The sequence below is a fragment of the Astyanax mexicanus genome, chromosome 5 (genome assembly GCF_023375975.1).
Source record: "Astyanax mexicanus isolate ESR-SI-001 chromosome 5, AstMex3_surface, whole genome shotgun sequence".
In the NCBI taxonomy this organism is placed as follows: domain Eukaryota; kingdom Metazoa; phylum Chordata; class Actinopteri; order Characiformes; family Acestrorhamphidae; genus Astyanax; species Astyanax mexicanus.
In genome coordinates, this window is record NC_064412.1 from 32,759,892 (window position 1) to 32,780,658 (window position 20,767).

At 37.9% G+C, this 20,767-nt stretch overlaps 1 protein-coding gene across 1 annotated transcript; it reads right to left on the minus strand.

Annotated features, from left to right (window-relative positions):
- Positions 1-793: 793 nt before the first annotated feature.
- grap2b (GRB2 related adaptor protein 2b) lies at positions 794-20,085 on the minus strand. The gene is made up of 9 exons (XM_022675531.2): positions 19,879-20,085; positions 14,325-14,426; positions 12,750-12,841; positions 10,784-10,903; positions 8,515-8,674; positions 7,554-7,595; positions 7,265-7,318; positions 5,475-5,564; positions 794-1,632 (listed from the first exon to the last, which is right to left on the minus strand). The coding sequence occupies exons 2-9, from the start codon at positions 14,400-14,402 to the stop codon at positions 1,456-1,458; spliced, it is 813 nt and encodes a 270-aa protein (XP_022531252.1). The 5' UTR covers positions 14,403-14,426; positions 19,879-20,085; the 3' UTR covers positions 794-1,455.
- Positions 20,086-20,767: the final 682 nt, after the last annotated feature.

Consider the following 20,767-nt stretch of genomic DNA (forward strand, 5'->3'; position numbering starts at 1 on the left):
GTACTGGACCTGAAAAATCATGTTGCACCTTTTAGGGGTTGTACATATTGTGGCCCTAAAATAATATCACAATATCTCATGGTATTTTCGTGGTAATGATACTCTTAGCGATATGACAAAACATTAAATAAAAAAATCAATTCAAGAATACACACCTGCAACAAAATGAAAATTACATTTTATTATTGCATATGATATAATATGGTACAGTCCTGAAATATAAAAAAATACAAGAATTTTATCAGATTTGTAACAGAAGTAAATGTTTCAGAATGTCATGATACTAATAATGCACTCCATATATCTCCATATATCCAGAATACAAGTAAAATAAATGAGACTGGACAGACATAATCTGTCTCTAGTAGATATATAATGGGAAATGAAAACAGTGTGAATTTTTCTTTTGCTAAAAAGAGCAAAAAAAAGTAGTACCCTGATGTGATAATTATGGGTGGGTGATATGGCACAATATTTCAGGGTATAATATATGAAACAAAATATAAAAATGTTGGCGATATTATTGCATATGATACGATATCTATGATACTATGGTACATTTGCACTGATTGTAGTTCTGTAAACAAAAACAAAAAAAATTACAATTTGACAGTGTACCTTGAAAGACCTACCAGATCATCTAAGCTGGTTTTTGATAGTCAAGATGTTTAAAAGCTGTTCATCCAGGTAGAAATATGCCCTAAGCTGGTAAGCAAACTGATACTGAGGGAGTTAGGGCATTTTTAACCCAGAATTATTTGTTCAGGTTAAAACATTTTTTTTCACTTGTGTGGTGTGGTGTGAAATCAATAATAGCATCACAGGTCTTATGGCAGTTGTTTGGTTGTTCCAATCAAACTTTTTGTTTGTGGCGAGACTGTGACTGAGACTGAGACGGGCTTGATCTGACCCAACTGTTAAATATACTTCTCAGGTTTGAGCGGCTGTTCAGGTGCAGTTTAACCTGCTATATTAGCCAGATAATTACAGTGTACTTTGATAGATAGACCGTCTATATGCTGCTCATCCATATAGAAATGAGCCAACAGGTTAATTTGGTTAACCTGCTTTGCTCTTGGAAAGCCTTTGTTTTCATTTGTTGATTCTAATTTCATTTTTTTTTATTTGAGTTTGTTAGATGTAGCTGCTCATACTGGAGCAATAGGTTGCTTAAGCTTGTTTAATAATTTGGTTAAGATGGAGATACTGGTAGACCAGGATGGTCTGTCTCTTCAATTTCAGCCTTTTGAAGTTCAGTGAATTCAAACAATCCAGAACAATCCAGATGATTCAGATGAATCATCATTTATTTTTTAAACAACATTAATTTTTTTATATGATGAATAAAGTTAGTTAGTACATCTACAAATAGTTTAGTTAAAATACCAGTGTAACATTATTTGTTTCAGCTTTCACAGTGCAGTGTAACACAGTGTGTCTGGTTGTGCTGCATGTTTATAAAGGATTTGTATAGTTGGCAGGGAAGAGTCCTCTCCTGCCCCGTAGTTGACCCATCCACCAGTAGGAGTCCACTCGGTCCACCACTTCGATAATGTCCCCAGCGTTAAAGTCCAGCTCATCCTTCTCCTCGGCTCTGAAGTCGAACAGGGCTCTCACCTGCGTCAGGGACGTCTGCACATTCAACAACACACATTGTATTAGTTTGCGTTTTGGCTACAGATGCCCTGATAGGACAGTTTTATGATGGTTGGCTAGGTTTTTGGACATTTTCACCACTACAGAAAAATAGGGCTGATGTAATATTAAGACTGAAAATAGTCCTTACATTTACAATTTCAAAAAGAAGTGTAAGATTTATAAAATGTTTGCTGGAAATCCCTCCATCTGCAGTACATGATATAATTCACAAGATTCAGAGAATCTGGAGAAATCCCTGTGTGCAAGGGACAATGCTGACGGTCAACATTTCAAATGGACTGAGACAAAATGGAAAACTGCTCTGTAGCCAGATGGATCCAAATCTAAAATATTAAAGAAGCTGAAGGCCTAAAATGAACTAATATTGACTGTCAGCGTTGCACACAGGTATATCTCCAGTTTATCTCAATCTTTTAATAAAATTAAACATGGACATGGCCTGTTCTCTCTTCTTTTCTCAGGCAGTAGATACCGTAGCCTGACATGTAGAACAGTAGCACTACCTAAGGTGAAATATATTAGTGCAATATGAGATGATACAATATGATGTGTGTGTGTGTGTGTGTTTTTTTTCCCCTCTTCTTCTTCTCCTCTCTTTAGTGGAAATTTATTTATCCAGTGTCCTTGCATTGTGTTTTTTTGTTCGTAACTTATTTTCGTTCTGCAATGCATCTTGATGTGGTGCTGAATGACAATAAAGATTGAATTGAAAAAAAAAGGAAAAAAAATACTGTAGATGGTGGAATATCTTCACAATTGTAAACTGAAGATATTTTTTTTAATTGTTCCACAATTTTTGAACAGTTTTTTCACAGATTGGTGAATCTCTACACCTACTGAGACAATACACTTTTTATACCCAGTCATAATGAATTAGTTCCAAATTGCTCCTTTTGCAGCTGCTTTATACTATTAGCACTTACTTTTTTCAGCCTTTTCCTTACGTACATATAATACACTGCTCAAAAAAATAAAGGGAACACTCAAATAACACAATATAACTCCAAGTAAATCAAACTTCTGTTAAATTAAATTGTCCACTTAGGAAGCAACACTGATTGACAATCAATTTCACCTGCTGTTGTGCAAATGGAATAGACAACAGGTGGAAATTATTGGCAATTAGCAAGACACACTCAATAAAGGAGTGGTTCTGCAGGTGGGGACCACAGACCACGTCTCAGAACCTATGCTGTCTGGCTGATGTTTTGGTCAGTTTTGAATGTTGGTGGTTCTTTCACACTCGTGGTAGCATGAGACGGACTCTACAACCCACACAAGTGGCTCAGGTAGTGCAGCTCATCCAGGATGGCACATCAATGCGAGCTGTGGCAAGAAGGTTTGCTGTGTCTGTCAGCGTAGTGTCTAGAGGCTGGAGGCGCTACCAGGAGACAGGCCAGTACACCAGGAGACGTGGAGGAGGCCGTAGGAGGGCAACAACCCAGCAGCAGGACCGCTACCTCCGCCTTTGTGCAAGAAGGAACAGGAGGAGCACTGCCAGAGCCCTGCAAAATGACCTCCAGCAGGCCACAAATGTGCATGTGTCTGCACAAACGGTTAGAAACCGACTCCATGAGGATGGTATGAGGGCCCGACGTCCACAGATGGGGGTTGTGCTCACAGCCCAACACCGTGCAGGACGCTTGGCATTTGCCAGAGAACACCAGGATTGGCAAATTCGCCACTGGCGCCTTGTGCTCTTCACAGATGAAAGCAGTTTCACACTGAGCACATGACAGACGTGACAGAGTCTGGAGATGCCATGGAGAGCGGTCTGCTGCCTGCAATATCCTTCAGCATGACCGGTTTGGCAGTGGGTCAGTAATGGTGTGGGGTGGCATTTCTTTGGAGGGCCGCACAGCCCTCCATGTGCTCACCAGAGGTAGCCTGACTGCCATTAGGTACCGAGATGAGATCCTCAGACCCCTTGTGAGACCATATGCTGGTGCTGTTGGCCCTGGGTTCCTCCTAATGCAGGACAATGCTAGACCTCATGTGGCTGGAGTGTGTCAGCAGTTCCTGCAAGATGAAGGCATTGAAGCTATGGACTGGCCCGCCCGTTCCCCAGACCTGAATCCGATTGAGCACATCTGGGACATCATGTCTCGCTCCATCCACCAATGTCACGTTGCACCACAGACTGTCCAGAAGTTGGCGGATGCTTTAGTCCAGGTCTGGGAGGAGATCCCTCAGGAGACCATCTGCCACCTCATCAGGAGCATGCCCAGGCGTTGTAGGGAGGTCATACAGGCACGTGGAGGCCACACACAATACTGAGCCTCATTTTGACTTGTTTTAAGGACATTACATTAAAGTTGGATCAGCCTGTAGTGTGTTTTTTCACTTTAATTTTGTGTGTGGCTCCAAATCCAGGCCTCCATTGGTTAATAAATTTTATTTCCATTGATGATTTTTGTGTGATTTTGTTGTCAGCACATTCAACTTTGTACAGAACAAAGTATTCAATGAGAATATTTCATTCATTCAGATCTAGGATGTGTTATTTGAGTGTTCCCTTTATTTTTTTGAGCAGTGTACATTGAGAACATACATTCATACATTTATATTTGACAACGCCAACTATAAATAATAGTTAACACAGAATTTAATTGCAGATGCAACATTGTTAATGTGGGATGGAGCGCAGTACATAATGCGCTGTGGAGAAAAGCGTGGGAGAGGAAATGGCCTCACACACTCGGCTTGCTCTCCATGTATCCAAAAATGTCCAACACACCGGATAGGGGACAAGACAACAGCCATACTCACTGTATATCAGCTCATAACAGATTTAAACTGCACATATTCTCAGAGTTTTAATCCAACGTTTAGTGGCTTCTGTCTTTGGAGTGATAGAGGAAAGCAGAAAGCGAGTTTACTGTGAGCTGCAGAGAGCACTGAGAGCAAGGTTGCCAGATCCAGTAAAAATATCCAGCCCAAAGTCTGTCTAAAATCCACTTTTAAGAAGGTTGCCACAGAAGTTCACAACAAGAAGTACACTTTTATTGTGAACGGTTTGCAACAAAGGCTTTTTGTTGGCCGTGTTAAATATTAAAACTGTTGAAACTGTTTTCAATTTGGTGGGTAAAAATGCAAAGCTATAATCTCTGATCACGTGATTGGCCAAGGTATGTCTTTATCAGTAAAACTATAACAAAACATTTCTTACATTTGGAGAGATTATTATTTTAGCAAAACTTAGTCAAATTTAAAGTAATATGTAAAATCTGTTAATATTTACACTGAAGACTTATTATATTTAAGTCTCATAGAATTTCCTGTGTGAATTTCTCCTATAATTTGCTTTGTACCTATAAGGTTAATATAGGTACAACACATTTCAAAATGTTATGCAAAATCGGTCTAGAAACCTCATTTTGTAGCTGTCAGGGTGCAGTAAAACATTGGATTAGATCATAACCGCCACCAATAGAAAGAACAAATGGAGGGAAAGATAAAAATAATTGTGACTAATCGACTAATTTAAAAAAATAGTCCTAATAAACACACATACAGACACTTGCATGTATTATTTGTACAGTAGATTTAAATGCAAACTTCTCTCTCTCTCTCTCTCTCTCTCTCTCTCTCTCTCTCTCTGTATGTGAACGGTGTGAGCGAGTGAGAGAGAGAAAAAGAGAGAGAGAGAGAGAGAGAGAGAGAGAGAGAGAGAGAGAGAGAATAGGACAGTATGACCTGTAAAGAAACTTGTTGGAACATGTTACCTTTTACAAGTGGTGATTATGCAGATGGGCATTTGCTCTGTGTGTGTGTGTGTATACAGTGTGTGTGTGTGTAGGTGTGTTTGTTGTTACCTGTGGAGGTGGGAGGGTCTCTGCACGGGGAGGAGGGGGGCCCCGTGGGCCTGCAGGTATATTCTGACTCCTCATTCTCTCTCCTCTCTCCTGCACACAACACACACCAACACACAGGGCCCTATTTAGGCAATCTAAAGGCAAGCCGTCAATGAGCATTGTGCAGCTTTATGTAGGGGGTTAGCATGTCAGCGTGTCTTTGCTATCATAATGACGGGAAAAGTACACCTTGACCGTCTCCAAACGACTAAAAGGCATGTTTTAATTCTCTAAATTAATCATGAGTGTGTTTTGGGTGTAACGTGAAATAAACCAATCAGCATGTCAGTTGCTATTCCTTTTAAGAACCAGGTTCGCTCTGACTTTGGTGAATTGCTATTTTAATGGTGCAGCTCTTCTGCGCTTCTCGGCAGAGGAAACTGACTTGTGCGTTTACTCTGTGAAGATAGGTGAGTAGCTCATTTACAAGAACAGCAATATTATTTAATTTTCTATTCTGTTTATTGTTGATGTAAAAGTTGTGTATGTGCACTGCGGTGTGTCCTTGTGTGTGTGTGTAACGAGCGGGGTGTGTATAGATGTTGAGCATGCTGAGTGGCTGCATTGCCCAGATAGCAATGAACGTCTGTTGGGTGACTGTTGTCAGGGTTAATTTTGGACAGTGGCACACCTGTGTTTTCTGTTGCCAAGATAACAATACACCAGAAATTTAATTGAACACAATGGCATGGTAAACCACCATGCCCAGTGGCATAGATGTATTCACAAGCACCGTTGCTATTTAAATGATGCAGGCGGCAAGCATGAAAATAGACTGTTGGCAGGATGTAAGATAACAATGAGCATTGCAACACTACTCTGTGTTGCAACTCCTGTGTTCTCAAATGGCTCTTTTTGTAAGGGCTGGGGTCCGGCCGAGGGCTCCTCCAGCCACTGGTCTCCAGCCCCTAATCAGCCCCATTCCACCTGGGTTTGGCCCCATATAAACCCTGAGATTCAGTTGCTCTGCGCTGGATCTTTGAAGCTCATTGGAGAGAATCTATGCCGGATTTTCTTCTGAGCTCCGGCTCGCTTTTCCTCCCTGCTCTTTCAAAGGCAAGTTCCTTTTTCCTGCCTGAGCTTAAAGTGAGACTGGACAGCATAGTCGGCTTTCTTCTCCTTTTTCGGGAGCCAGGGCTGAGCGTCTCTCGGTTTTTGTTTTCTGCCCGTTTTTGGTTTTTTGTTTCCCGCCCGTTTTCGGGGTTTTTTTCCCGCCCGTTTTCGGGTTTTTGTTTTCCGCCCATTTTCCGTTTTTTTGTATTCCGCCCGTTTTCGGCTTTTCGTTTTCCGTCCTTTTTCAGGTTTTTGTTTTCCGCCAGTTTTCGGGTTTTTGTTTTCCACCTATTTTCGGGTTTTTGTTTTCCGCCTGTTTTCGTGTTTTTGTTTCCTGACCGTTTTCGTTTTTTTTTTTTCATTTTCGGGTTTTTGTTTCCCGCTTGTTTTCAGGTTTTTGTTTTCCGGCCGTTTTCGGATTTTTATTTTTCGCCTGTTTTCAGGTTTTTGTTTTCTGCCCGTTTCAGGTTTTTGTTTTCCGCCCGAAGGTTTTTGCTTTCCTCCCGTTTTCACATTTTTGATTTCCACCAGTTTTTGGGTTTTTGTTTTGGAGAGCTACTGCTCCCCACTCCTTACACTTTTAATATATGATATTTGAGTTCTATGTTATATTGTGAATAAAATGTTGGTCTCTGGGATACAGTGACATCTCAGCATTCAAAAGATTCAACCTGAAAGGAATAGAGCAGTAGCATTACCTGAGGAAATGGTCTGGGGTCAGGAGAGCCTCTACCAGGCATATCTAATCGAGGCTAGAAAGACAGAGAAAGAGAGAAAGTGAGTTATCTCTTTTTAGCTTACTTACTCTACAGCCTGCATTACACCAAACACCAGTGGTCACCAGCCCTAATGAGCCCTCCTAGATCTAATTTATATCTACATCTAATTATTCCCTTCCTTGATAATAGCTGAATAAGGCCTGTCAAAGCACTTTTTCAGGATTCTAGATTACTCTAGATTACTCTAGAGTAAGAGTAGTGGCAGTACCAGAGCAGATGGCCTGGCTTCTTGTGGAACATCAAATGGTCTCTGAAAAACAGAAAAAAAGGAGGGTTCATTTAGCAAAATAACAAATCCCTATATCTCCAGACTTTTAAGGGCCAGTCCCGTTTCACCCCCTTGCTTCTCCCACTTAGTCCTAACCCACTGGTTTGCACATTCTTGACTAGGAGTAGGGTCTCCTGAATCTTATTGAATGATAAAAATATTTTAAGAGGCACACTCCAAATAGAGGATTATGAGAAATCACCAGCAAGATGACGGTCAAACAAACAAAGACATCCATAAATATAATATTTTCTTTACTATATATATCTATAGACGTTCTCTTTAAACTTGCTGTTAGTACAAGGGCCTATCTCCCTGGTATAACAAAAAAAAAGAAATAATAATAATAATAATAATAATAATAATTTTGGTAGTAGCTTTTGGTAGTAGTCTTTATGACACTTTTGTCATTTTGGATAAGATTAATTGAAAGTGGCCTCCACCAGTCTTACACACTGTTTTTGAATAACTTTATGCCACTTCTGGTGCAAAAAAATGGCTTTTGATCATCCATCGTCCTCTTGATACTCAAGAGGTTTTTAATTTGTTAAAATCAAAGAAACGCGTCATTTTTAAGTCATCTCTTATTTTTTTTCCAGAGCTGTATATGGTGCCCTAAATGTCCAACTAAAGTCCTCTAGTGAGGTTGCTAAACTTAAACATTGTATTAGGTTCTTAAAGGATTGTAACTCAGTTCCAAGAGGAAGGGTGAAACTCGAAAGCAAGTACAAAGGAGAAATGGGATTGGGCCTAAGCCTAAGCATTAGGTCTCCATGACTGGTCCACAATACCACTACTGTATGTTGTGTATTACAGTACACTGTCTATCTTTCTAGGTAAAGTCTATAAGGCTTATTGTCTGAGGTCTAGCTGTACAGATTTGCTCTGCAAACCGACTCACCGGCTGTTCAGTGAAGAGGCGGACGCAGCTCTGCTTGGAGATGGAATTGTGGGTGTAATAGTCCACTAATTTATTCAGAGAGGTGAATTTCATGTCCCATAGGAAATACTGTCCTTTCTTATCCTGCAGGACTTTGAAGTGCTGCACATCTGACTCGTGCCTGGCAGGGAAAAAGGAAAACACTTCACACTCGGCACTTTACTGACGGGTCAAGCAGTTTGATGTGCTGGACAAACAAGACAGATGTGATGCTTTTAGATGATTCACTGAGCTAAGATAAGTGTAGTGCTGAAGATAAACACCAGGGGGCAGAAAGAGCTTAGCAGAGAGAGAGTATCAAATCTTAGACTTTGTGAAGGTGCTGTTTTTTGGGCGAGGAACTGACTTTGGGTTCCATGAAGAAACATTGCTTCTACACTGTAAGCTCAGATTTATATCTAATTAAAAAATATTATTAGATTGTGCATAAATTATTACATTTTATTTAATTACTGTCAAATGTAAGATTATTGTACTCATTTTAGCAGGCATTTAAATGTGTTAATAGGTTTTAGTTTAATAAACTAAACATTTAAATTAAATTTATGGAAATTGAACAGTTGTTTGTTTGAATGTGGGACAACTGGCATTAATAAAATTATAGCATTTATTTATTTGCTGCCTTTAGGCTAAATTACATGAGCCAAGTTAGTATGGGGGGATACATCTTAAACAGGTGCCTTGCAATAATGAGCAAATTTTAGCGCAGGGGATAGGCGCTAAGTTGCATTTCCACTGTTTGATACAAAGGCTTAACACGTTTTTTACAAGACTCCCCGTACTTGGGGCCAAATAACCTTCCGGAGGGTTTCTATTTTGAAGATAAAACAGTCTCATATGTCCTGTTTTCTCACAGAGATGCCAAATGGTTTAGAACAGAGGCAATATATAAACCAGGAGGCAGCAGCTGGTTAGCATTAGCCTAGCTAGTTAGCTAGCACACTGCTAACTCTGCTCACTACACAGCATGTTTAATTCTGTCAAATAGAAGTTTTACTGAGAGAAATTTAAATGATAATAATTAAACTCTAAGAAAGCTAAGTCCAGTGGCTTATGTTGGAGGGAGAGAAATCAGAAACTAAACATGTTCTGTGGTGTTTGGAATGTTATTTCCTAGCTAACCTAAAGAATTTGACATACTGTTGGGATATTTTAACAGAAACATGAGTATTTTTTATTTTTTTTTTGTCAAATATTTTGATGTCAATTTAATTGTTTACATTTTTTAAAGTGTTTCCTTACTGTAAACCTACAATTAGTGTGAACTCAAACGAATTAAGTCTGTAAAATTATATTTGATATTTGCAAACACTGTTTAACTATTATAAATAAGGTGAACATTTGTGGGCACTTATAATAACTCAGTCTGTTGGGAAAGACTATTTGCATTTTGGATGTGTCCTCCTGTTTCTGAGACTTACTATCAGTGTGCAGTCATTCCCCCCGGGGCTACCTTTGGTAAATTTGTAGATCATATATTATGATTAACTGTCTGTCCTCCAAAAACATTTTTCAGGCTTACAGTGTGAATATTTCTAAAATAAATACTTAAGTAAAATGGAATTTAAAATAAAAGTAAGAAGAAATAAACATATGGATTTACTTGGAACACAAGATACTAAGTAGAATTTTTGGGCAAATTAATTGGTATAACAAAAATAAAAAAGTTAAATCAACTTCCCTTTTAGCTGTAATAACGTGATGTTTTAATTCATCCTAATGCAAGTTTTAATTCCCCATTACTTAAAAAATTGAGCAAACCATCTCAGCCTATCCGGTCTCACAGTAAAACAAAAATAAAAAAGTTAAATAAACTTCCTTTAGTTGTAATTACTTGATGTTTTAAGGTATGCCAACTTTTATGCTAATGTTTTCATTACCTATTACTTAACTTTTTTAAGGCAACCAGTTTGCTCAAATTTTGTGAATTTGTGAATTCAACTCATACAGGCTTACTTTGTAATAAGAAATGTGTGAGGGTGAGAAACCTTTGAAGAGCTAAGCTTAACTCCTCTTTAGCACCTTCATATGTGTAATAGTAATGCGGTTTCCTAAATAAAAACCTGGTAGAGGTCATCTGTACTAGCAGAGAGAGAGGTAGAAACAGAGAGAGAGAGAGAGAGTTTTTGTGGTGATGCTCACTTCACCATTTAGATGTATCTTTTCCAGGCAGAATTTTCATGAGTATTCAGTATAAACAGCCAGAACATCTGTAAGAACTGAACTGTACCTGACTGAGATGGATAAGTCTCCTGGGGAGCTCTGGCTGTCACGGATGATGAAGGCTCCTATTGGCTGGGACTTGAGCATGCTCTCAGCCTCTTGTCGACTGATGTCGTCTTGATACCACCTGCAGAGAGAAACCAATAGAAACCTATAGCACTCCATCAAAGCCGTATTGCTCTATATGCTTATTACACACTTTGTGTAGGACCCCACAAATTAATTAAGGCCCCCCGTCTTTCCTATTACATCAAGTTTTCCCGTATCAATTAGATAATAATGCAAAAGATGAATCTATCCTTCAGGACATGAAAAAGCAAAAAAAGTCTGTGAGTCTTTGAGGTAAACTTTGTTAATTATTAATTGTTAATAATTAATAGTACACACTGTAACTTACTTTAAATATTTGAGGAAATCGGTTAAAAAGTAATGGGTAATGAAAACTTAAGTTAGCATAACTTAAAACATCAAGTTATTACGACTAAAGGGGAAGTTGATTTAACTATTTTATTTTTAATTGCTGTAAGTTAAGATAAGTTGAGTTTACTTGACTTTTGTAAGGCAGCCGGTTTGCTCATTTTTTTTGAGTTGGCATAAATTTAAACATCAAGTTATTACGACTAAAGAGGAACTTGATTTATTTCTAAGGTAGCTTAGGGGGAATCACTACAGACTGATGGTGAGTGTCAGAAACTGTTGGACACACCCAGTATGCAAATAGATTGTGACAGAAGCCAATGGAAAAGAAGCTGTTAATGGCAACAGACTAAACTCAATTTTTATAGGTTGGTTCAACTCAAAGATCTCAGTTTGAATGTATATATGTGCCCACAAATATTCAGCTAACTCAAAATACTTGAGTATTGTTTAGAAAAATTTAATTTTATGTAAAACAGACTTAAATCATTTAAGTTTAAACAATGTATGGGTTTAGAGGTGCGCAGTGGCACTCCACAACATTATAAGCTTCGCACCACCAACATCACAACTTTGGAAGGTGAACAGTTTATTAAATCCTGAAAGATTTATACATCTACTACTCATTTAAACTCCCCCAAATACATCAACAACACAGTGAAGTTCCTTATTATTCTATTCCTCCTTAAAAAGTGAAGTAGTTACTTCCAAGAGCTAAGTTAAGTTCTTCTAAGTTTTGGTTCCACCTTAAATACTGTCGCTGTATTCGGACATACACTGTTAAACAGGTACAGTAGCTGGATTAATCTGCTGCACCATTTGCTGACTATAATTCGCATTTCATTATTTGGCACACTATCTCTGAACGTCTATTTATTTATGAATTATAAGACGCATTAAGCGGCGCTAGTAAGAATGCCTACATCAAAGTGAGCATGTGAGAAAAAAACAAACATTTTCTTTCAAAGTCAAACAAGGGCTGGATGTTAATCTACACAGATTTCTCTCCTGAAAAGTTTATTTGGTGGGTAAAGTAATTTCGTTTATTTACAGTAAGCTTAGATTTCCAATATTTTGTCTAAGGGTGAATTACCAGTAAAGATTTTCTGGCACTAAGACTGGGGCAGCAGCATTATCATTAGCTTCTAACTGCAACACTAGCATGATGTAAACTTTAGTGTACTTTAGTGGAGTGTTTTACTGTTTCTTAATTTAACTAGTAATTTTACTGCTCAATTTTATTAGTAGAATTGAATTGAAGAAGCAACTGTCCCTTATATATGCACAGAAACCCAAAAAAAGTGATTTTTATGAGTTGTGCTATATTTGATTTTAAATAAAAAATAAAATATTCCTGTTTCTTTGCATAAGCCCCTATCACTAGCATTATAAGCTTGTTGGGAGCTTCGGCTTAATGTCCTGTGTTTTGGAATCCTGGGAGTGAACAGAGTTGGGCTATTTGACAAAAGTTTGTACTCATTATCATACTTCATTACACTCCAAGTCCACTTAACAGATTTCTACTTTAAACTGGATAATACATTTAGAATCCTCACCTGGGGATGTTGAGTGTGATGTAATTCTTCGGTACAAACCCAGTCATGCCGCATTTCTCCGCTTTATACCAATCCTCCTGAGTTCCTAAAATCTACAGAGAGATAAAACACTGATTACAAAACAAGTCTATCGTGCTCTTCTCAGAGTGATTGTCTCTGCTGATTATTGATTATAAAAATCTAAAGTGCTGGGTACAGAAACACAATATGAAACGGTCTATAGACTCAATTAAAAAATAGTCGAGTACGAAAAGAAACGTTAGTTACATACCTACATGCCACCATATACCCAACTCCCCAACTCATCCCAAACATACTGGATGAAGCTCCATCTTTCCAAAGAACACAGGGCTTTATACACCTCTAGGCCATGCCTGACATTAGCCATGTGCTTCAGCTTATGCTATTATTGTTATGAATGACCCAGGTAATGCACCTGCTCGCCTAAGGAGGTCCCTCTCTCCTCAGTTTTGAGGATCTGCTCACACCTGCAGGTGATTTGTTAAGGTATATATATATATATATGAGAACTGTTTTATTACAAATTTGCGAGGTCTTGTTCGTTCGTAATGCTTCGAAGCATTACGATCTTTATCTTGTCTTTGATGACTTTTGACCTTTTGTCAAATGAACTATTATTACACATAATAATTTGGACCTTTCAGGCAGTATTTGTTCAGACCACCTCATTTTAAAGAATAAGTGGTATAGGTTTCTATCATCCATTTTTGTCCTTTACAGTTAAAAAGTTATGGTCATATATGTGAACCGTATTTTTTACAGTTTTACAGGGCATTGCTGTATTTTAACTTGCAATTGCTGTGCTTTAACTGCTATTTACATGTTTTTTTTTTACATTCAAGCTGATTGTTTAATGATAAAAATACTTACCATCACACACTTTCACAGGTTTGATATAGAGGTTTTGAAAGCTGACAGCTCTGTTCAGCGGGGCACATTTTGCATTGCCTCATTATTCCACTCGCGAGCATCCGTGTGCCGGCGCATCCGCACCAATTTATTTATTTTTTTAAATTCAGACCGTCGATTTTTCTCCCAGCATTTTATTTTTTCCTCAGTAAATTTGGAGTTTTTCAGTGTAGCAAAGTAAGTTACTTTGTTTCAAAATGTACTTGAGTAAAAGTAAAATTACAAATTACTCATAAACTCTACTCGATTACAGTAACTTGAGTAAATGCAATTCATTACTTTCCACCTCTGAGAATAAGTACCAAGAGGGTTAAACCATCTAAACAAACAATACATACCAGTGTGTGGAGTTGCCCAGAGCTATGCTATTATGTCTTCATGCAAAGACTACTTCTGCTTTTTTTTTTAGTCTCCCCATCTCAAACCACAAACTTACACGGTTCAGTAGCGTTTTCTTTTTACGGGTTCATTCGAAAGTAAGTTTAAATAGAAATACTTTGGGACTTTTCTTTGAAGGGTATTGCTGGCAACATACTTCCACTTTTAATGGCATTCTGTGTTGACTTCCAGTTATACTTCCAGTTCTATGGTTCTCTGTATTTTCTCCAGCTCTGCTCGTAAAGCAGAACTGTAATGTGAGCTTGCCTTAATGGTTTCTCCTTTCTTGAAGCTCAGCTCGTCATGGGCCGTGGCCGTGAAGTCAAACTTGCCAATTGCCTCCATCACTGAGAGACTGGCTAATGGACTCTGGAAAAAAAAGAGAGAGAGGAGAGAGAGAGAGAGAGAGAGAGAGAGGCATGGAGAGAGAGAGACACTTTAAAAGTTCTTCAGTGAAAACAATTGTTATACGTAAGTACCATGACAGCAGTTTTAAACACTTCCATATAGGCTACACTGGGAAGCCAAAAGTCAAGAGACATCAGTATCTATGTAGATCATTAAGTGTCACCTCAGGGGACAGCTTGGGAATGCTCAGACCTGTATAACTAGTGAGGGGTTATCTTATGATTGATGTTAAACACTGACCATTGTGGTCATGCCAATGCAATACAAATTATCAGAATAGCAATGTAATGTAGATGACTACAACATTTGCTGATTGATATATAGTTATTAATTGGAATAGCTCAAATGTAATTTTTGATGATGTGTATGTGTAGTAAATAGGTCATGACAGGTAAAGATGAACCCCTAAAACAGATAGGGCCATAAGAATCTGTCACGATGCTCATTGCTATCTTTCACCCAGCACACAGTCTATTCTCATGCCTTGCAATGCTTAATTTAAATAGCACAGGCGATTACAAATATATCTATGCTGATGGGCATGGGCGTCGTGGTCTGGAAGTGAGGTGTGTTCAGGTAGATTTCTGGTGTATTGCTATCTCGGCAATGGAAACACAGGTGCACCACTGACTGATTTGAACCTTGACAACAGTCAACTGTTGCAGGAGAGCCGGGCGAGCCCAACACACATATATCCTTACACACAAACAAGCACAAACCCAAACCCACGGTACGAAACACACCGACATGCCCTAAATCAAGCTGTGCAGTGTATGCCATTGAGGGCTCATTTGTAGATTGCTAAAATAGGGCCCATCAATGTTTATCACATTTCTTTTTACGCTCTGTGATGTATTCAAACCAAAAATCTACTGACAATTTTATATCATTATTTGGAATAGTAATGATGTGACTTGTGCTAACAGGACCAAGAAGAGCTGTTGTGTGAAAACTGACCATACTGTTAGCTTAACACCAGGCCCCAACCACTTCCCTTTACAAACACACACACACACACACACACACAAACACACACACACAGGGTGAGGTGTAATGTGTGTTGAACTATTGTGCAATTTTCCTGTGCATACAGTGAGATATGAAATTGTAGACAGTTAAAATGCATTTATTATATTTCCCTTCTCTTCTCCTCTCTTCTCTTCTCTTCTCATGCCTCATCTGTTTTTTTTTTCTCATCCCATCTCCTCTTTTCTTCTGTTCTTCTGATCTCCTCATATCTTCTAATCTTTTTTCTGTTTTCTTCTTATCTCCTCTCCTTTCCTCTCCTTCTCCTCTTCTATCTCTTCTGTTTTTTTTCTCATCTCATCTCATCTCTCCTCTCTTTCGTTCTCTTTATTTATCTTCTTATTTCCTCTCCTATCTCTTTAGTTTTTTTCTCATTCCATCTCTTCTCTCCTCTCTTCTTCTCTCCCTTCTGTTTTTTCTTCTTTTCTCTCCTCTTTTGTTCTCTTCTTTGATCTTCTCTCTTCTGTTTTTTTCTCATCTCTTCCATCCTCTCTTTTGTTCTTTTCTTTTATCATCTTGTTTCTCCTCTCCATTCCTATATCTTCTATTTTTTTCTCATCCCAGCTCGTCTTTCCTGTCTTGTCCTCTCCCATTTTTTGGTCATTTCTTCCCTCATCACTTTTGTTCTCTTCTTTTATCTTCTCTTCTCTCCTCTCCTGTCCTCCCCTTTCTGTTTCCAAGTGTTCTGTTTTTTCCACATCTCATCTCATCTTTCCTCTCTTTTGTTCTCTTCCCTTATCTTCTCATTTTTCCTCTCCTCTCCTATCTCTTCTGTTCTTTTTACTTTTCATCTCTCCTCTCCTCTCTTTTATTCTCTCATCCTACAGAATTGTTCGCTGTTTTTTACTGTTGCTAAGACCTAAAAACTGGTACTTGGCACAGAATTTAGGAAATTAGGAAATTTAAGCTCATTCTCTGCTGTACACTCAGTTAGTAATCCTAAAACACCAACACCAAACACAGTTCTTTACATTACATACAGCAATACACACTCAACACCCTGGGCCCTATCATACAGCCTGCACAAGATGAGGCTCATTGCTACCTTACACCCCATCAACAGCTTATTTTTATGTCTTCTGCCTGCATTAATTAAATAGCAAAGGCATTTGAGAATATATCTATGATGATGGACATGGTGGTCTCAAAAAGAGGTGTGTTCCAGTAAATTTCTGGGGTATTGCTATCTTGGCAACGAAAAACACAGGTGCGCCTTGGACTGAAATAAACCTAAATAGATGCCAACTGTCAGATGTTCATTGCTATCTTGGCACTAATTTGTCAACAGGCGCACCCCCTAACATGAGCACACAGCAACAATAATCAGATTGAATGAGCATGAACAAGGAAATCAGTTTCCTCTGCTGAGAAGTGTTAGACAGGTCCAAGTAGTTGCACCGTTGAAACCGCAATACACCAAAGTCAAGTGCACCTGGCTCATAAGGAATGGCTAGTGACATACTGATTGGTTTATTTCACATTATTCCCAGAAACACCCATGAATAATTAGGAGAATAAGTACATGCCTTTTGCACGTTTCGAACAACGCAAGGCATACTTTTCCTGTCGTTATGATAGCAAAGACACACTGACATGGTCTAAAACAAGTTGTGCAGTGCATGACTGACTCTAGGTGTTTCTTTTTTGGAAACACTGCCCAGCAAACACCAAACTTAAGTAACAGTTACGGAAACCCATCTGTTCTAGGAAGGATGTGTTTAATTCTTTATTTTTTCCTTTTTTCTTGGGTTTACCTGCTTTGAGATCAACTATTTTGCAATTAGGTTCAACAACCCTCTGGGGTGGAGAGCTACTAGTCTGTAGCACTCTATCCCATTACACTTCGTTTTCCAAAACAGGGCTTGCAAAATATCTGGCCCGTGGCCAAACTTAACTGCCCACCCCTGGTTTAAAAACTCCAGCAGCACTGCTATATCTGATCCAATCCTACCAGCACAACACACAACACTTACACACCACCACCATGTCAGTACAGTCACCGCAGGGCTGAGAATGATCTGCCACCCAAATAATAGCTGCTCTGTGGTGGTCCTGTGGAACCCTGACCACTAAAGAACAGAGTGAAATGGGGGTAAACAAGCATGCTGAAAAACAAAAGGACTACAGTCTATAATTATAGAACTACAAAGTATAGAAAAAGGGCAGTGAGTGTAGTAACACAGAGATGGTCATTATATTGCAGCTGCACTGTGTACATGGGACTATCTAAAATATGAATTAAAGCTTGGAAGTGTCTGCAGGCTACTTTTACCATTTAAACATTAGGTGATTTTTCATTATTTTAAAAGGTCTGCATTGTAGATTAATACTAAAGCAATCCAAACAAGAAAAAACACATGGAATTATTTATTAAACAAAAAGGTTTTAAACTAACCAAAATATGTTTTATATTTTACATTCTTTAAGGTAGGCACCTAAGTTTTGAAAATCTTGGCTTTCAGTTAACAGCTGTGCTCAACTTGTCAAGAGTTAAATACTTGAATTTCTTGCCCTTTTAATGTGTTTGAGAGCATCAGTTGTAAGGTTGTAAAGAGGTAGAGTTGGTGGTATACAGTGAATGACTCTATTTGAGTGATGTTCTAATCCATTTATATATATTATATTTAATTTATTATGATTATTATTATTAGACAAATTACTTTAACCCTTTTGAGACCCTACGTCTATTACAATGTACATCATGTATGTTCTTTTATTTTTTTTTCAAATGTTTTGTTGTACATAACACTAATTAAGCCATGTCATTGATTGGAATATACTATAAAAGAGCCAAAGAAAAAATATAAGCCAATGAAACAATAGCTTAGCCCTGCCCATTGCACTAAAACAAACAGCACTAAAGCCAAATAGGCAAATTTAAAAAGCTAATTTTTACAAATTGTATGTAATTTAGAACACTTTTTATGCTTATTTTAGTTTTTAGGGATGGCTTGTGAACAAAAAGGTCAATATCAATATAATCGAAAAAGGTTAAGCACAGGCTTCTAATTTAATAGTCATTAAAAACAGTTACTTATTGTAGGTAATTGGATTTAATGTTAATATAAATTTTATATTATAATATTAGAGTCTTGTTTTGTGTGCAATGCAGACCAAAACAGCCTTATTATTATTATTATTATTATTATTATTATTATTATTATTATTATTATTAATAATAATAATAATAATAATAATTATATATATTTTTCAACACTGGTGCATAATTTATGTCTGAAAGGGAAAAAAAATCTAGAACTTTAAAAGTATCCTCAAATGCAGTTGCAAAGAAACGGGCACTCATCAGGATGCCTCAGGATAGAAAGAACAAGAGTTACCTCTGTTGCACCGCATAGGTTTATCAGCTTCGTAACATTTTTTTTTGTATAACACTTTTAAGTTTTTACATGATTCCTTATGTGTTCCTTCATTGTCGACAGTTGATTACTTATCCACAGTTATGGTTATTATTACTAGTCTTAATAATAATAATAATAATAATAATAATAATAATAATAATAATAATTAAAAAAAATCAGCACTGGCACATAATTCAGGTCTGAAAGGGTTAATAAACATCAGCCAATCAGAAAAAAAAAACATTCTAGAACTTTAAAAGTATCCTTAAATGCAGTCGCAAAGAACTAGCACTCATCAGGTTCGCCTCAGTAAAGAAAGAGAAAGAGTAACCTATGTTGCGCTGCGTACATTTATCAGAGGAACCAGCCTCAGAAACACTTTTTTTGTTTAACAATTTTAAGTTCATTGATTCCTTATGTGTTTCTTCATAATCATTAATTGATTATTACAGTATTAAGTTACAATGTAGGAAAAAAAGGTGTCCAAAAATGACAGATTATACTTATGTCAATGCATGCTGCTGCCATATGGCAACAATTATATCTATACATGTTTGTACAATAACCTCTCATAAACTTTAAACTTTAAACTAGTTTTAGTTATAAAGAGAATTATACATTTCAATGCATTGTGTTTAATTATTACTTTTGTTTTTCTTGCTTAACATTGTTATGTAAGTTTTACACAGTGCCTCGGTTGCTGGCACAGCACTATGTACGGGTGTACGGGAATTAAAAAAAAAAAAAAGAACCACCAAGTGCAACAGGAAGGCATGTGATCAGACAGCAGCATACCACTATAGACAGAAAAACTTCAACTTCTCAAAACAGTTGGAAAAGTAACTTTTACAGTGTAGACAAAGAATCGTATTGCAATTTCCATATGGCAACATTACACAGAAAAGGAAGCCTAGATCTGTTCTTTCTACCATTCATTAGATAAGAGGTTGTGTTTTAACAGTGATAAAGTGTTAATGTCTATATACAGTAAATATTTGAATGTTGTTGTTGCTGATTCCCTTACTTACCCTTCACCAGTCAACCGTGCAGATTGAAGAATTCTCCCCCAGAGGAAATGGTCTACGGTATGGCGTCGTCAGTGTGATGAAACATTGAATTCATACCGGCTGCAGAGTAATGCAGGGACACCAGCGGCGGCTCGCCCGCGTTTGTGTTGTTGCTTCGTGGTCTGGCTCTGTGCAGTCAAAAAAGGGAAGAGCCAGAAGAAAGTCATCATCTCCTCCCCCGCCAACACCAGGGTGACCACAGTAAATGACAGAGCACTACTGATGTTACATTAATGTAGCTTTAATGAACGTTGCTCATTTTTGCCACTACAAAAATATTACTGCCCAGTAAGTCCTGCCGAGAGGACAGAGTTTTAGAGCATGGACAATGGCAATTTTGAGTGCAAGAGAATTGCTGTAATTTTCACTGTAATATTTAATATTCTTATATAGATTAGTTTTGGGAGTTGATCCGCGCCCTCACTCCTCCCACTTTCTTCCCTATTTAAACCGTCACTTCCTCTCTACATGCTCGTTGAGCAACCTCGCACCCACCTCCTCCCCATCTTCCTCCTTCTTTAATTTTATTCTTTTTCCTCATGTTTCTCTTCATGTGAGGGGTGGCTTCGGCTTCACTGGCAAATTATTTATATAGCGCTTTTACAACAGAAGTTGTCACAAAGCTTTACAGCTTTACAAAGAAAACCAGGTCCACGCCTCTTATGAGCAGCACCAATTTTTTTTTGTGGTGACAACAGTGGCAAGAAAAAACTCCCTTACATTAAGAAAAAGAAACCTTAGTGGAAACCAAGACTCAAGTCAGAGGAACCCATCCTCCTTGGGTCAACTCGCTCAGTACAATCAAATATTAATTAACAGAACAAAACAACAGTACAGAGAGATAATGTGG